At 46.3% G+C, this 15433-nt stretch overlaps 1 protein-coding gene across 24 annotated transcripts in view; it reads right to left on the bottom strand.

Moving 5' to 3' along the window:
• The window catches only part of ST7 (suppression of tumorigenicity 7), a 314766-nt gene that overhangs the window by 155283 nt on the left and 144050 nt on the right, over positions 1 to 15433 (bottom strand). For 22 of the 24 annotated variants that reach the window (XR_004970975.1, XR_004970976.1, XR_004970974.1 and 19 more), the window contains one exon: positions 879 to 1038. The exons of 1 other annotated variant lie outside the window; for it this stretch is intronic. Coding sequence is in view for 20 of the 23 variants with exons in the window: in XM_036328872.1 (XP_036184765.1) it covers positions 879 to 1038 (160 nt within the window). In the remaining 3 variants the exon portion in view is untranslated. Of the gene's footprint in view, positions 1 to 878; positions 1039 to 14266; positions 14314 to 15433 lie in introns of all 24 variants that reach the window. One more of the 24 variants, XM_036328873.1, reaches the window with a different exon arrangement.

Consider the following 15433-nt stretch of genomic DNA (forward strand, 5'->3'; position numbering starts at 1 on the left):
AAGGGTCCTGGGTTCGATTTCGGTCAAGGGCATTTACCTTGGTTGCAGGCTCAATTCCTGGCTCCAGTAAAGGGGTGTGCAAGAGGCAACCAATTGATGGGTCACTCTCACATTGATGCTTCTCTCTCTGTGTCTCCCCCCTTCTCTTCCACTCTCTCTAAAAATCAATAGAAAAATATCCTCAGGTGAGCATTAACAAAAAACATTTTAGTACAATTTGATAAATGTTCCTACAGGTAAAAATATTAAGAGTCAGTAAATGTTGAGAGATGTTGTACAACCTATCACAGAAGGCTTCTCCGGAGATAACATTTGAATTGTGTTGTAAAAGTTAAGCAAACACAGGAGACAGGGAGACAGATTTCCAGGCAGAAGGTCTTCAGAAAACATGGCATGTTCAAGGAATGAAAAGGAGAGAGACAGGACTGTGACAGAAGCCCAGGCAGGCAAAAATAGTTAGAAGCAGCTTATGCTGTGCGAAGGAATCTGGGCTTTATCTTCAGTGTAATGAGAACCGATGAAGACTTTTAAGCAGAGAAGCAATGTTATCAGCTCTAGTTAGACATAAAATTCTATAATCGGCATGGAAGAAAGTTGATACATTCAATAATGTTTGAGAAAATAGGGACAATAAGGCTGGAGACTCAAGTTTGGAATTTTGACCATTAGCTAAATCAAATGAAAGAAAAATAAAATTAAACAAGATAAATATTCCTTTCCTTGGGAGGCTTATATGATAGTTCTCTGGTAGAGGTTGTCAACTCCTTGGGAAAATAAGCTGAATTTTTCTCTGAAGTTTAATATTTAAATAACAACATTCTTACTGTCATAGAGTAATTTAGTAACCAAATTGCTGCAAATAGAAGGACTTTTCATACCTGAGACACTTTGCCTGTTGGAATCTGAGTCCCCATTACTGGAGTTAGAATTGTTGGAGGAGTTGTTGTCAACCCCTCCCAGAAGGGGGCGCAAGTGGCTTACTGAGACTTGTTCAATGAATGATGTTCCGTACTTGCGAAAATACCACCATTCAAATATCTAGAATAGAAAAATAGTAAGTACGATTATGGTTCTTGTTATTGTTTATGATTTTTGTATACATGACCATAAAAAATATTGCATTTACTAATTATATGTACCTTTACTAATTACATGTACCTTAAATAATTTTTATTCCAAAAATTTTGTTGATTCTAAAAATTAAAGAATTTATAAAAGTCAAAACACCAATTATACTTTAAATTCTTAATGTTGCTTTCTCCAATTAATATTGTTTTTCTTTAAAAAATCTGCCCTGGCCAGTGTGTCTCAATTGGTTGGGTGTCTTCCTGGACACTAAAAGGTTGCTGGTTTGATTCCTGGTCAGGGCACAGGCCTGGGTTGCAGCCTCAATCCCAGGTAGGGAGTGTGCAGGAAGCAGCCAATCAATGTTCTGCTCATGCTGATGTTTCTCTCTTCCTCTCTCTCTCTCTCTCAAATCAATAAAAATATTTTTTAAAAGAAAAACCTGTATCTACAACCATGGATAAAAGAACACTGGAAGAGTTGCTCAGTATTATTTTTCTCCAAATTTACATATCTATAATAATAAAAGCGTAATATGCTAATTAAACTGGGCAGCTGAACGACCTTCCAGACATCCTTCCAGACGACCTTCTGGACGAAGCCGGGGCTGCGAGGGCCAAGGCAAGTCACCGTGGCTGCGAGGGCGGAGCCCCTGCATGAATTGCGTGCATCGGGCCTCTAGTTATTCTAATAACAAAATCATTATAGCTGACAGAGAACTCAAAAATATATACAAATAAGCCAGTTTTAGAAGTATGACTTATGAAATATTCCACCTAAGATTGTGATAAAGCCATACATACATAAAATTATTAAGATAGCAAAATTTCATTTAAAAAAGAAACAAACTCCTTAGAAAAATGCTGGTTTTACAAAAAGAGTGGAAGGCATCCCATTTCATGTATGGATGGCATTCAACTGCTAAGAGATTCAGCAATGTCCCACCTGCTAAGAAGTGCTTTATAAACACAAGCATCTACCAATAATGTTTCCTAGTTCATAAACATACCAATTGTTATGTACTAAGGATTGCAAAGGAGAAAAGAAATAACTTTCATTAGTAAAAGCAATGATACTCACAGAACTGGACTAAAATCAGAATTTCCTTAGCACTGGGAAAGCAAGAAACCTCTCCCAACCCTCCTCACCTGGCTCCCCTGTCCCTCTAGTGAGTGCTTTTCTACCACTGTTTGAGGAAGCTCTCTCCCACAGCCTTTCCTCTCCTCCCTGTCTGATTTGGAACAACTTTTTTAAGCGGTCACAGATCTTTGCCCAGAAGAAATTTAAGAATCAACTATATCCAAAAGTCTCATAGCATAACTACATTATATTTCCATAATAATAAAGAATGTGAAATTAACATAGAATGAGTTGCCTTTAACTTTATTTACTTCATAAAAACAAAATTTTGATATCTACTCTGGAATGAGCTTTGGGCTATTATTTTTAAACTAGAGGCCTGGTGCACAAAAATTTGTGCATTCGGGGGGGAAGGGGGGTCCCTCAGCCCGGCCTGTGCCCTCTCGCAGTCTGGGACCCCTTGGGAGATAACGCCCTGCTAGCTTAGGCCTGCTCCCGGGTGGCAGAGGGCAGGCCCAATCCCTAGGTGCAGCCCCTGGTTGGGCTCAGAGCAGGGCCGACTGGGGAGTTGGGGCGCTGCCCCCTGTCATGCACAGAGCAGGGTGGATTGGGAGGTTGCGATGCCACCCTCAGTCACGCTCAGGGTAGGGCCGATTGGGGGGTTGGGGCACCACCCTGTTACACTCAAGGCAGGGTCGATGGGGAGGTTGCAGCGCCACCCCGTCACGCACAGAGCAGGGCCGATCAGGGGGTTGGGGCGCTGCCCCCTGTCACACACATAGCAGGGCCCATCAGGGGGTTGGGAGCTCCCCCGTCATGCGCAGAGCAGGGTCAATCAGGGGGTTGGGGAGCTCCCCCCTGTCACGCACAGAGCAGGGCCCATCAGGGGGTTGAGGAGCTCCCCCATGTCACTCACAGAGTAGGGCCGATAGGGGAGTTGGGGCACCGCCCCCTGTCACACTCAGGGCAGGGCGGATCAGGGGGTTGGGGCGCCGCCCTCTATCACCCACAGAGCAGGGCCGATCAGGGGGTTGGGGCTCCACCACTGTCACACTCAGGGCAGGGCCAATGGGGAGGTTATGGCTCTACCCCTTCACTCACAGAGCAGGGCCCGTGGGGGAGGGGGGGGGGTTGGGGCACCGCCCTCTATCACCCACAGAGCAGGGCCGATCAGGAGGTTGGGGTGCCGCCACTCTCACACTCAGGGCAGGACCAATGGGGAGGTTATGGCTCTACCCTGTCACACACAGAGCAGGGTCCGTGGGGGGTGGGGGGGAGGGTTGGGGCACTGCACCCTGTCACACACAGAGCAGGGCCGATCAGGGGGTTGGGGCGCCGCAGCCTGTAACACACAGAGCCACAGGGCAATCAGGGGGTTAGGGAGCTCCCCCGTATCAGGCACAGAGCAGGGCTGATCAGGAGGTTGGGGCGCCTTCCCCTGTCATGAACAGAGCAGGGCGGATAGGGAGGTTGTGGCCCCGCCCCCTGTCAGACACAGAGCTGCAGGGCGATCAGGGGGTTTGGGCGCTGCCCCCTATCACACTGATCCCGGTGCCGGGAGGCCTCTCAGCTCCATTGATCCCGGTGCTGGGAGGCATATTACCCTTTTACTATATAGGATAGAGGCCTGGTGCATGGGTGGGGCTAGCTGGTTTGCCCTAAAGGGTGTCCTGGATCAATGTGGGGGTCCCCACTGGGGTGCCTGGCCAGCCTGGGTGAGGGGATGATGGCTGTTTGCAAGTGGTCACAAACGCTTCAAGGTGGGGGTCCCCACTGGGGTGCCTGGCCAGCCTGGGTGAGGGGATGATGGCTGTTTGCAAGTGGTCACAAACGCTTCAAGGTGGGGGTCCCCACTGGGGTGCCTGGCCAGCCTGGGTAAGGGGTGAGGGCTGTTTGTAGCTGGTCACACACCCTTCAGGGTGGGGGTCTCCACTGGGGTGCCTGGCCAGTTTGGGTGAGTGCTGGGGTTGGACCCCAGCATAGGTCCAGGGGTCCCCAAAGGTGTGGACGGAGTTAGTGAAGAAGGAATGACATGGAGAGGGTGTTCAGATGATCATCATAGCAAGGTTCTGTAGCCATGTTCCCTCGCTAGGTTCTCCAGCCAGGTTCTGTCCAGGTTCTCCAGCCAGGTTCAGTTACCAGCAGCCAGGTTCAGTTACCAGGCTCTAGTCAGGTTCTCTTGCCAATTTCTGTAGTCAGGTTCAGTCCAGGATCTTTTGCCATGTTCTCTCGCTAGGTTCTGTCTCTAGGTTCTGAGGCCAGTTTCTGTCCAGGAACTTTTGCCATGTTCTCTCCAGCGAAGTTCTTCTGTCTCTAGAGAACGTTCTGTGTAGGTTCTGTGCCTAGGTTCCGTCTCTCTTCGTTCCGTATTCTAAGTTCTGTGTCTTGCTGTCTTATTACATCTGTATTTATACCAGTTGATTCAATCCTATCAATCTCTATTACAAAGGTTAGGGCGTTTCTTATCTCCATTCCAGGGAGTAAAGATTATGTAGCTTAAGCATGATTGTTCATAGTTAAAGTGATTAATTACCCTCCTGGCACTTAGTTAAGAGGTTTTATTCCCTCCCTAACTTCAGGGGAAAATCCCTACCTGGGGAAACAACCTTTCTCAGAGACCTTGGTTAAAACACATAGTGCCAAGAAGGTGAGCAAACATATTAAGAACAGTATGCCATATGTGCCAGGTCCCTTGAAACAGCAAGCATGGACCGGCTCCCGGCAAATTCCCCCTTTTTTATTTTTTAAAAGCGGGCTTTAAAAAGAAAAACCCCAAAATGCTCTCTTGTATCCATTTTAAGAGTAGGATCGGCGCTTTCCACTATTACCTGAGTCCTGATCTATCACCCCAGGGAGAGCTTGACAATCCTGCACTATCCCGGGGTGGAAAGGCTGCAGTGGGGTTAAGGATAAGGCTCCTTGGGCCTACCTTCTCCCATGCCATTACATTTACCTTTCCTTCCTCAGAAAAGCATGGACATACTTCTTGTATAAAACGTTCTAACTGGGAGTAACCTTAATTCCTCTGCTAGCAAGCATATGTGTTAAAAGATCAATACAGAGTCTTATTTCTTTAGACTCAGTATGGCACATCTTCTTAATCTAAAGATCAATACAGTCTTCTTTCTTTGGACTCAGTATGGCACATCTTCTCAATCTAAGAATCAATACTGAGTCTTCTTTCTTTGGACTCAGTATGGCACATCTTCTCAATCTAAGTTCTGTACTCTCCACCTTCTTACCCTACTTATCCTCTATAGGGGGGTCTACAGTACCCTGGTGGAGTCCTATCCGTCCCAAGTGTGGGGTTCTCAATGGGGGGGGGGGGCCTTACCTAGGGGAATCCTGTTCCAGGGGTTCCCAAAGGTGTGGACGGAGTCAGCGAAGACTATCCACCCTCTTCCTACGGTGGAGTCCTATCCATCCCGAGAGTGGGGCTTACCTAGGGGTCCCTGTTCGGGCGCCATATGCTGGGGTCCAACCCCAGCAGGTCCAGGGGTCCCCAAAGGTGTGGACGGAGTTAGTGAAGAAGGAATGACATGGAGAGGGCGTTCAGATGATCATCATAGCAAGGTTCTGTAGCCATGTTCCCTCGCTAGGTTCTCCAGCCAGGTTCTGTCCAGGTTCTCCAGCCAGGTTCAGTTACCAGCAGCCAGGTTCAGTTACCAGGCTCTAGTCAGGTTCTCTTGCCAATTTCTGTAGTCAGGTTCAGTCCAGGATCTTTTGCCATGTTCTCTCGCTAGGTTCTGTCTCTAGGTTCTGAGGCCAGTTTCTGTCCAGGAACTTTTGCCATGTTCTCTCCAGCGAAGTTCTTCTGTCTCTAGAGAACGTTCTGTGTAGGTTCTGTGCCTAGGTTCCGTCTCTCTTCGTTCCGTATTCTAAGTTCTGTGTCTTGCTGTCTTATTACATCTGTATTTATACCAGTTGATTCAATCCTATCAATCTCTATTACAAAGGTTAGGGCGTTTCTTATCTCCATTCCAGGGAGTAAAGATTATGTAGCTTAAGCATGATTGTTCATAGTTAAAGTGATTAATTACCCTCCTGGCACTTAGTTAAGAGGTTTTATTCCCTCCCTAACTTCAGGGGAAAATCCCTACCTGGGGAAACAACCTTTCTCAGAGACCTTGGTTAAAACACATAGTGCCAAGAAGGTGAGCAAACATATTAAGAACAGTATGCCATATGTGCCAGGTCCCTTGAAACAGCAAGCATGGACCGGCTCCCGGCAGGTGAGGGGCTGAGGGCTGTTTTCAGGCTGGCGGTTGACTGAAGCTCCCAACTGCTCCTTTTTTTCTTTTTCTTTTTTATTCTGGGCCAGCTTTAGCTCTGGCTCCAGCTCTGAGGCCTCTGCTGCTGAAAGGAGGTATCTGGTTTGTTTGGGTTCTATAATCGAAACAATGTATAACTCCAGCTCTGAGATCCTGGCGGGCTGAAAGCAGGTTTCTGGGGTTTTGTTTAGCTTCTATATTTGTTACAATGTTTCAAACTGCAAGCTCAGAGGTCGGCAAGGCAGGCGGGGAACATTGGAGTCCTCCGTCACTAAAGCAAGCAAGCCTCATGTTCGCTTCCAGCTGCCTGGCTGCCAGCTGCCATCTTGGCTGGCAGTTAATTTGCATATCTCCCTGATTAGCCAATGGGAAGGGTAGCGGTTGTACGCTAATTACCATGTTTCTCTTTTATGAGATAGGATTGATGTTTTCTCTCTTTTGGTCTAACAAAAATTTCTTTCAGACAGACAGAAAGAACATCTATGAATGACCAGAAGAAAATAACAATTAGACCAAGAACTTGATTCCAAAGAGTTATCCCTATTGACTATGTGAATTTCCATGTATTAAGAGATCAAGTTTAAGTAATTTCACTGTTCAGATGGAAAAATATGATATGAAAGCTAAGAAGAAAAAAGGAGTAGTCTATAATATTTGGAATGCTAGGAATAAGAGATCATGCTTAAAGAAGGAAGAAAGTTTAAGAATGGTAAATTTATAAACCACGAATCCAGAAGAGAGTTTATAATCTCAGGTGAATTATTTAATCTATTTAAATATAAGTTTATTTAGTGGAAATCATATTTATTACAAATCATATTTAAAATTAAGAATATATTTATTAGTCCTGGCTGGTTTGGCTCAGTGGATAGAGCATCAGCCTACGGACTGAAGGGTCCTGGGTTGATTCCAGTCAAGGGCACAAGCCTGGGCTGTGGGCTCAACCCCCAGTAGGGGGCATGCAGGAGGCAGCTGATCAATGATTCTCTCTCATCACTGATGTTTCTATCTCTCTCTCCCTCTCTAAAATCAATAAAAATATATTTATTATTAAAGGTCCTCAATTTCCACAACCATGTAAAACACCTAATCTCAACCTCCATGTAAAAGGCCTAGTTCAGTGCCTGCTGCATAAGTGGTTCTCAAAAGTAACAGCAAAGCTATCAGTTAGTGTATTGGTAACATACACCCCTCACACACTGCTAGGACACACCCCTCTTTTGCCAGTCTACAATTCGCGAGAGTACAGTATCTTATCCTGTTACTACGCTGTTGGCTGAAATCCCTGGAAATCGTTGTGAAAAGGGGTATTGCTCATCATTCAGTCCTGACCATCCAAGAAAGCCCTGAAGAGATTCGTGATGTTGCCTTTAGAAAAGAAGAAAGACTCCAAAGGACTCAAAACACTGACCACAGAACTGCGGGTGGCTCTCAATCATCTGTGATGGGGGAGCTTTCTTTGCTCTGTTTCCTATATTCTGCTTCTTGGACACCTGCCAGGCCTTAGTTCATTCATTCAGTCATATGGCACTAAATGCTCCACACCAGGCATGAGCTGTTACAGAGCACAGATGTGGCCCTGCACTACCAGTCCATGCCACAGACCCACAATGCCTCTCACAGGTTGCTCCTCACATGGCCTATTCCCATCACAAAAAACACCTCGGGATGCTTCAGATATCTCAGTTTATCCAGCAGAATCAGAGAATGTCATTACTAAAATGGACTTTAAAGCACCATGTACAGTCTCCATTTAGAGATGAGGAATGAGGTCTGTACGGGAAGGTACAGTTACCTGACAGAAGTCACCCAGCTACTTAAGTAGTAGTTGCTTAGTCTAAAGCCCCAGCTCCGTGCCACTAATCTTACCAGGGCCCTATAATAAGATACTATTTTTTTTAACTATCTTGATCATTTAAACAGACAGATGTAGCCTATCCCTTTTCAAATATTCACTTCCATCTGTCCTCCCACTCTACTGTCTCTCCTAAGTTTCTTAGCTATCAAAACCAACCTAGAAGTAGTCAATCAAATTGGACCTGATAACTCACCCTAAGGTGTGACTCTTATGAATAGGATATTTATGTTATAATCGGAGACAGACCTTCTATACAGTATTTCTAAAGTAGGAATAATGGACCTCAGTAAAGACTGGGTTATTTCTGCAGCTGTTTGGGGGAGAAGAGGAGAGCCTTTTCTCAGCAGTAGACGGCTTCTTACCCATCACTGTCTTTTTTTATACTAATGCGCCCACCAACCTAGAACACAGGCTCCAATGTATATTGAATGAACAACTTCTTCAAGAAAGAAGGAAAGGACTTAAAGCCTTCTTCAACTTCAAACCAAGTCTTCTAATTTGGGATCTTAGCATAACAAGCTGCCTTTTATCCTGAAACATGACAGGCTTTGGGCCAGCGTCTCACAGTATTTTAGAAGAGCCACACTAATCCAAATGGGCAGATGGTGTTACCTAACATGCAAATGTTTGCTGTCACTTTGAATTCTTCTCCACGGTGCATAACCTACATAGCTCTCATAAGCAAATTTAAATTTAAAAATTAGTTTTGGGACATGCTAATAGCTAACTGGGCTTGCCACAGTACAACAAAACAGTTTTTAATCTGAAAAATAACCATAAAATTAAAATATAAATTAACACATTTCATAGTCTGTGGGGAGCCGATATAGGGTTAAGCCTCGGACTGACCTGTTGGCAAAGTCACAAACAAGTCCCAGCTTAGAGGGCACAGTCCGGTTAGCATAATTAGGCTTGACCTTATAACACTCCATAGATCTTATCTGGGAAGCTAATGGGCTGAGGGAAGTGCAGGAAGTGTAACTATGGTCAAAACAAGTGAAACTCACAAGAATAGTGTAACTATGGTAACCACTACCTTGTTTACCTCTGACTATAAAATGGTTGGTGTGGCCTGAGCACCGGTGGAAGTCCTTCCTCTTGAGTTGGACTTACCCGCCTGGCCCCCCAATATTCCCAAATTATCTCTTGTCTTTTCTCTTTCATTTGTGTGCGGCTCCTCTTGCAGATCCTGAACCCTGAACCACGCGGGACGTGGAGGGAAACATCTACACTAATAAAAGAAAAACATGGTAATTGGCGTACGACCGCTACCCTTCCCATTGGCTAATCCCCCTGTCACTCACAGAGTAAGGCCGAGATATGCAAATTAACTGGCAGCCAAGATGGTGGCCGGCAGCCAGGCAGCTTATGCAAACAGGGAGGCTTGCATGCTTCAGTGACAGAGAACTCCAACGTTCCCCGCCTGACTTGCCGGCCTCTCAGCGGCAACTCTCAGCAACTATGTTGCGAATATAGAAGCTAAAAAAAACCCAGAAACCTGCTTTACTCAGCGGGGCTTCAGCCAGCCGGACCGCAACATTGTATCAAATACAAACGGTAAACAAAGGCCAGAAACCTGTTTTCAGCAGCCAAGGCCTCAGAGCTAAAGCTGGCCCAGAATTAAAAAAAAAAGAAAAGAAAAAAAGGAGCGGTTGGGAGCTTCAGTCCCAGCCTGAAAACAGCCATCATCCCCTCATCCAGGCTGGCCAGGCACCCCAGTGGGAACCGCCCCCCCCCCCGATCCAGGACACCCTTCAGGGCAAATCAGCCAGCCCCATCCATGCACCAGGCCTCTACCCTATATAGTAAAAGGGTAATATGCCTCCCGGCCCTGGGATCAGCGGAGCAGCGAGGCCTCCCAGCACCGGGATCAGCGTGACAGGGGGCAGCGCCCAAACCCCCTGATCGCCCTGCAGCTCTGTGTGTGACAGGGGGCGGGGCCCCAATGCCCCCGCCCCCCACGGGCCCTGCTCTGTGTGTGACGGGGTAGAGCCATAACCTCCCCATTGGCCCTGCCCTGAGTATGAGAGTGGCGGCGCCCCAACCACCTGATCGGCCCTGCTCTGTGGGTGATAGAGGACGGCACCCCAACCCCCTGATCCGCCCTGGCCTGAGTGTGACAGGGGGCGGTGCCCCAACTCCCCTATCAGCCCTACTCTGTGAGTGACAGGGGGGAGCTCCTCAAACCCCTGATCGGCCCTGCTCTGTGCATGACAGGGGGGAGCTCCCCAACCCCCTGATTGACCCTGCTCTGTGCATGACAGGGTATGGAGCCCCAACCCCCCTGATGGGCCCTGCTCTGTGCGTGACAGGGGGTGGCGCCGCAACCTCCCCATCGACCCTGCCTTGAGTGTGACAGGGGGCGGTGCCCCAACCCCCCAATCAGCCCTACCCTTAGCGTGACTGAGGGTGGCATCGCAACCTCCCAATCCGCCCTGCTCTGTGCATGACAGGGGAAGGTGCCCCAACTCCCCAGTCGGCCCTGCTCTGAGCCCAACCAGGGGCTGCACCTAGGGATTGGGCCTGCCCTCTACCACCCGGGAGCAGGCCTAAGCCAGCAGGTCGTTATCTCCTGAGGGGTCCCAGACTGCGAGAGGGCACAGGACGGTCTGAGGGCCCCCCCCTTCCCCCGAGTGCACAAATTTTTGTGCACCGGGCCTCTAGTTTACAATAACAGTCTTAAAAACATAATCTCTCTAGTATGTGTTTCCTACTCATGTTCCACCCCAAGGATTATACAGCATCAACTGGGTTAAAAGTTTAGAAAGCAACAGTGAACCTACCATCTAGCTGAAAGGTAAAAACCATAACACACTTCATGACACCTGAGCTGTGTGACCTTGGTTGATTCTTTTGATTCTCTGGGGCTTGATTATTTAATGGGTAAAATAAACTCACAGTAAGCACTCAGTTAATGCTGGATGGATGGATGGATGGATGGATGATTGGAAGACTAGATGGATGAATAGGTGATTAGAAGGTTGAATAGATGGATGATAAGGACTGGTCTGGTGACTTAATGGATATAATTTAAATAAACACGGGACCAATGAAAGGGTTTATATTAATTTTGTTTGTTATTTTTAAAAAAGAGGGGCCTACACATATTTATGGAAGAGGAAAGAATCTAGTGGAAAGAGAAACTGAAGATGCAAAGAAGTTCAACCAACCATGAGGCAAGATGCCAAAGCCCAGGAAGCACACCCACCCTTCCTTGAAAAGGTAACCTACCATTTCTTGATCTAAGACAGGAAGAATGGGGAAGGATGAATGAGTAGAGGGATCCATTCTATTTTGGAAAGTAGGGTGTGATATGAGCTATTTTACATATATAAGAAGGCAACAAAGGGATAACAAGTGGGTGAAACTGATCTCCACAGAAATGCAGACAAGGTGTATGTTCTGAGAATAAGAGAAGTGGAGATGGAATTGGAAATGTGAGGATGGAAAAATGGTTTGAATCTATACCTTGTAGAACAGAAGGGCCATAAGCTATACTCAGGACCTGGATCACATTTAAAACAAAGACCCATTTGTCTAGATCTCAGTTCCCAGTGCCTTGTGACCTCCTCCTTTACTAACTGACAGAAGCAGAGGATGACTAAGGAGCACTGGGGTTGGGGCTTAGGGTGGAGATCTAGGTTGGCAGCTGGCCTAAGGTGCAAACTTGTCTCATCTTCCACCCCAGGGAAGGAACAAAAATCTGACACAAGGTAACAGACAAGGCCCTTTCATCTTTCTTGCAGACCTAAAAGCTGAATATTTCCTGAAGAGGCCTAGATTCTTCCTAGCCAATTGTAGAGGGCCCCAGGGAAGGCACATGGGCATTTTTCCTTAATAATTGTCAGCTGAACCTGAGGCGACAGGCAGAGCCCCGTCTTGGATACACATTTTACCAAAGAGGCAGAAGTGTTCTCAGCATTGACTTTCATCTTTGCCCAGGTGTCTGGGAGGGGGTTTTGATATGTAAATCCAGTCTAGCACCGGGAATGAATACAACTCGGGCCCACCCAAGCTCCTTTATCTTTAGTTTTGGTGAAACCTCCTGGTATTTGGGGAATAAAATAAACACCCTGCTTCGGTACTGGGTCCCTGTCTCTCCCTCAGAAGAGGACAGCGGTCCCACCCGGACCCAGCCTTTTCCTTCCATCTTTGTGTCTTGTCTCTATTTCATTTCTCAATCCCCAGCCCCCCTACTCAAAGAACCAGATCACTCTCTTTCCGTGCTAGCCACGGAAAAGAGAGACCCCACCATAGCCAATAAGACCTCCTCTTCTTGAATTGCATGTTCTATATATAAAACACTTCTCTCCATGAATGAGGGACTTCCCTATACACATATCACATTAAAAAATACTCCAAGGTTCCATATAGCAGCACGTTAGTAATTCCACTCCAATTCCATTAAGTCCATGGGAAATACAAAGATGTCACAGTCTGAGATTGACTGAGTGCTTCCTGTGGATTAAAGTAGATGATGATAGCAAGAGGATAGATACAGTGATATGGAGATTAAAGAGGAAATATGAAACTTTCTAGCCTTAACTGGTTTGGCTCAGTGGATAGAGCGTTGGCCTGTGGACTGAAAGGTCCCAGGTTCGATTCCGGTCAAGGGCATGTACCTTGGTTGCGGGTACATCCCCAGTAGGAGGTGTGCAGGAGGCAGCTGATCGATGTTTCTCTCTCGTCGATGTTTCTAACTCTCTATCCCTCTCCCTTCCTTTCTGTAAAAAATCAATAAAATTTATTTAAAAAAAAGAAAAGAAACTTTCTTTCTAGCAGTATACTTCTACAGAAAAAAAAATGCCAAATTGACACCTGCTCCCAGTCTTCAGAAATATACTTGGGGGTAAACAGTGTTTGCGGCAAGAGGGAATATCCTGGGCTTAAATGAGATAAATTAAGGCAGTTGTTACAGGTGGTTTATGGTAAGATCCATAACATTTTTACTTTCCTGTTAGAATTTTCAAGTATATTCCTTTCTCCTTACTCACCTACCCTTTAAAAGTCCCTCCCAATTCCTTATGGCAGACATTTTTTTTTACTCTTAGTTTCTGTATGTTTTGTTTAGGAATACTGAAGAGTACAAAGAGGTCTTGACCTCCTGCTTCCTTGGTCTCATCCCTCCTCGGTCACTTGTTTCCCTATCAGTTATGGGGGCTGTGTGAAGAACTGGTATTCATGCCCTTCCATGCCCTACCCTGGCCACCTACTGCCTTTCAGAAAAGAGAGGACCGAGATCTGAGGTTTTCTTCAAGGTCAATAGTCAATGATCCATCCCGCCTCAGTGTCTGTATGTCCACAGGATGAGACTTTCCACTGTAGCATTACTGATTGTGGCTTAGAAGGAAGGGTCACTCTCCTGGGATGAAGTTATAGAGCCACGGACAGTTAGGAGAAGCCAGCCTGTGCCATGTGCCCCAAGCCCTGTCAACTCACATACTTGGTCTTGGGTGGTATCCAGAACCCATCATTTTAAATAAGCTCCCAGATAATTCTAATGCAGTTGGTTAATTCCTTCACTCACTGGATCTCTGTGCAAGCAACAAATATCCCTAAGTGTTTACTTAAACATATACAAAAAGTGGTATACAAAAACACAGATATGGTCCCAGCCTTTGTGAAGCTTCCATTATAGAGGGAACAAAAATAATAAATGATGACACACAAAAAAATATATACTTTTTAAATCATGGGAGGTGTTGGTCTATGTTCTAGACTGGCCAAATCTGACCCAACACATGGCCAATCGGAAAAAAAGATAAAAGTGTCTCCCCCTGAGAAGGTTGCATCTCCCTCCCTTTTTCTTCTTTTCTTCTCTCCCCCTCTCCCCTTTCTTATCTACCTGACCCATTTCTGTGAGTCTGTTAACATGAAAACATCAACTGCTAGACACTGCTTCTATCCACTTTCCAGTCAACACGTCGTGAAAGGAGAAGGATGCCGTGGCCAAGCAGTGGAGATTTAAATCCTAGTCCTCACTCACCCTTACCTGGCAAGGTGACCTGGGCAAGTCATAAGCTTTCTGGATGCCTAGTCCTTCGGAACCAAAAGGGAAGAGTGAGAAGTAGGCAGAATATAACAAACTCATTGCTGGCACATTAATTTAAAAGAGAACAGCGTTTGGCAAACATATTTTATTTCTATGTATATTTGTTCAGTTAATTGACTTTTTCTTCACAAGAAAAACACCAGGGTTTTTTGTTTGTTTTCTTACCTCTGTTCTCCTAAGACATCACATTACATGATAATTTCAGTCTCCAGCAAAGGAATCCTGAGGTCCCCAAACAACCGATTTCCCCAGGGGCAGCCCTGTGCTTTGAATGTTCACTGCTTGACACTCCGAACATTGCTCAGAGGAGAGTAGTTAGATAATCGTCTCTCTGGTGCCAGGAAACAAACCAAACCACTAAGCAGCTCTTTTCAAAGCACCTGATCCTTTACCTCAGTGGTTCTCAACCTGTGGGTCGCGACCCCTTTGGCGGTGGAACGACCCTTTCACAGGGGTCGCCTAAGACCATCCTGCATATCAGATATTTACATTACGATTCATAACAGTAGCAACATTACAGTTATGAAGTAGCAACGAAAATAATTTTATGGTTGGGTCACAACATGAGGAACTGTATTTAAAGGGCCAGAAGGTTGAGAACCACTGCTTTACCTCAATGCTGCTTCTCCAAGAAATGCACTTGGCAGAAAAGAGTTAGAAACCTCTACCCTAGGTTCCTTTCCAGGGTTAGCAAAGCTGAGTCCCCGAAGGCTGGACAACACCAGTGTCAACAACCTAAAGCAGGAGCCTAAAACTATCAACAACTATTCCCACATTGTAGTTACAAACTAAACATTTTTGAGAAAGGTCTTTCAAAATCTTCACACATTAGAGGTTTTCCTTGGCTCAAAGTTCGACATCAGTCAGGCATATCCTCTGAGAACGCTGCCATGCAAATATCCCATAAGGCAGCGCGGCAGTGGTCATCGGGTCTCAGCAGCTGCAGCCCACAGGCAGGGAGAAAGCCTCACCAGCCTGATCTGCAATGCCCATGGTCTAGCCATGCTCGGCAAACCGCGGCTCGCGAGCCACATGCGGATCTTTGGCCCCTTGAGTGTGACTCTTCCACAAAACAACACGTGCGGGCGCGCATGTACAGTACGATTG

This window comes from Myotis myotis, unplaced genomic scaffold, assembly GCF_014108235.1.
Source record: "Myotis myotis isolate mMyoMyo1 unplaced genomic scaffold, mMyoMyo1.p scaffold_m19_p_11, whole genome shotgun sequence".
In the NCBI taxonomy this organism is placed as follows: Eukaryota; Metazoa; Chordata; class Mammalia; order Chiroptera; family Vespertilionidae; genus Myotis; species Myotis myotis.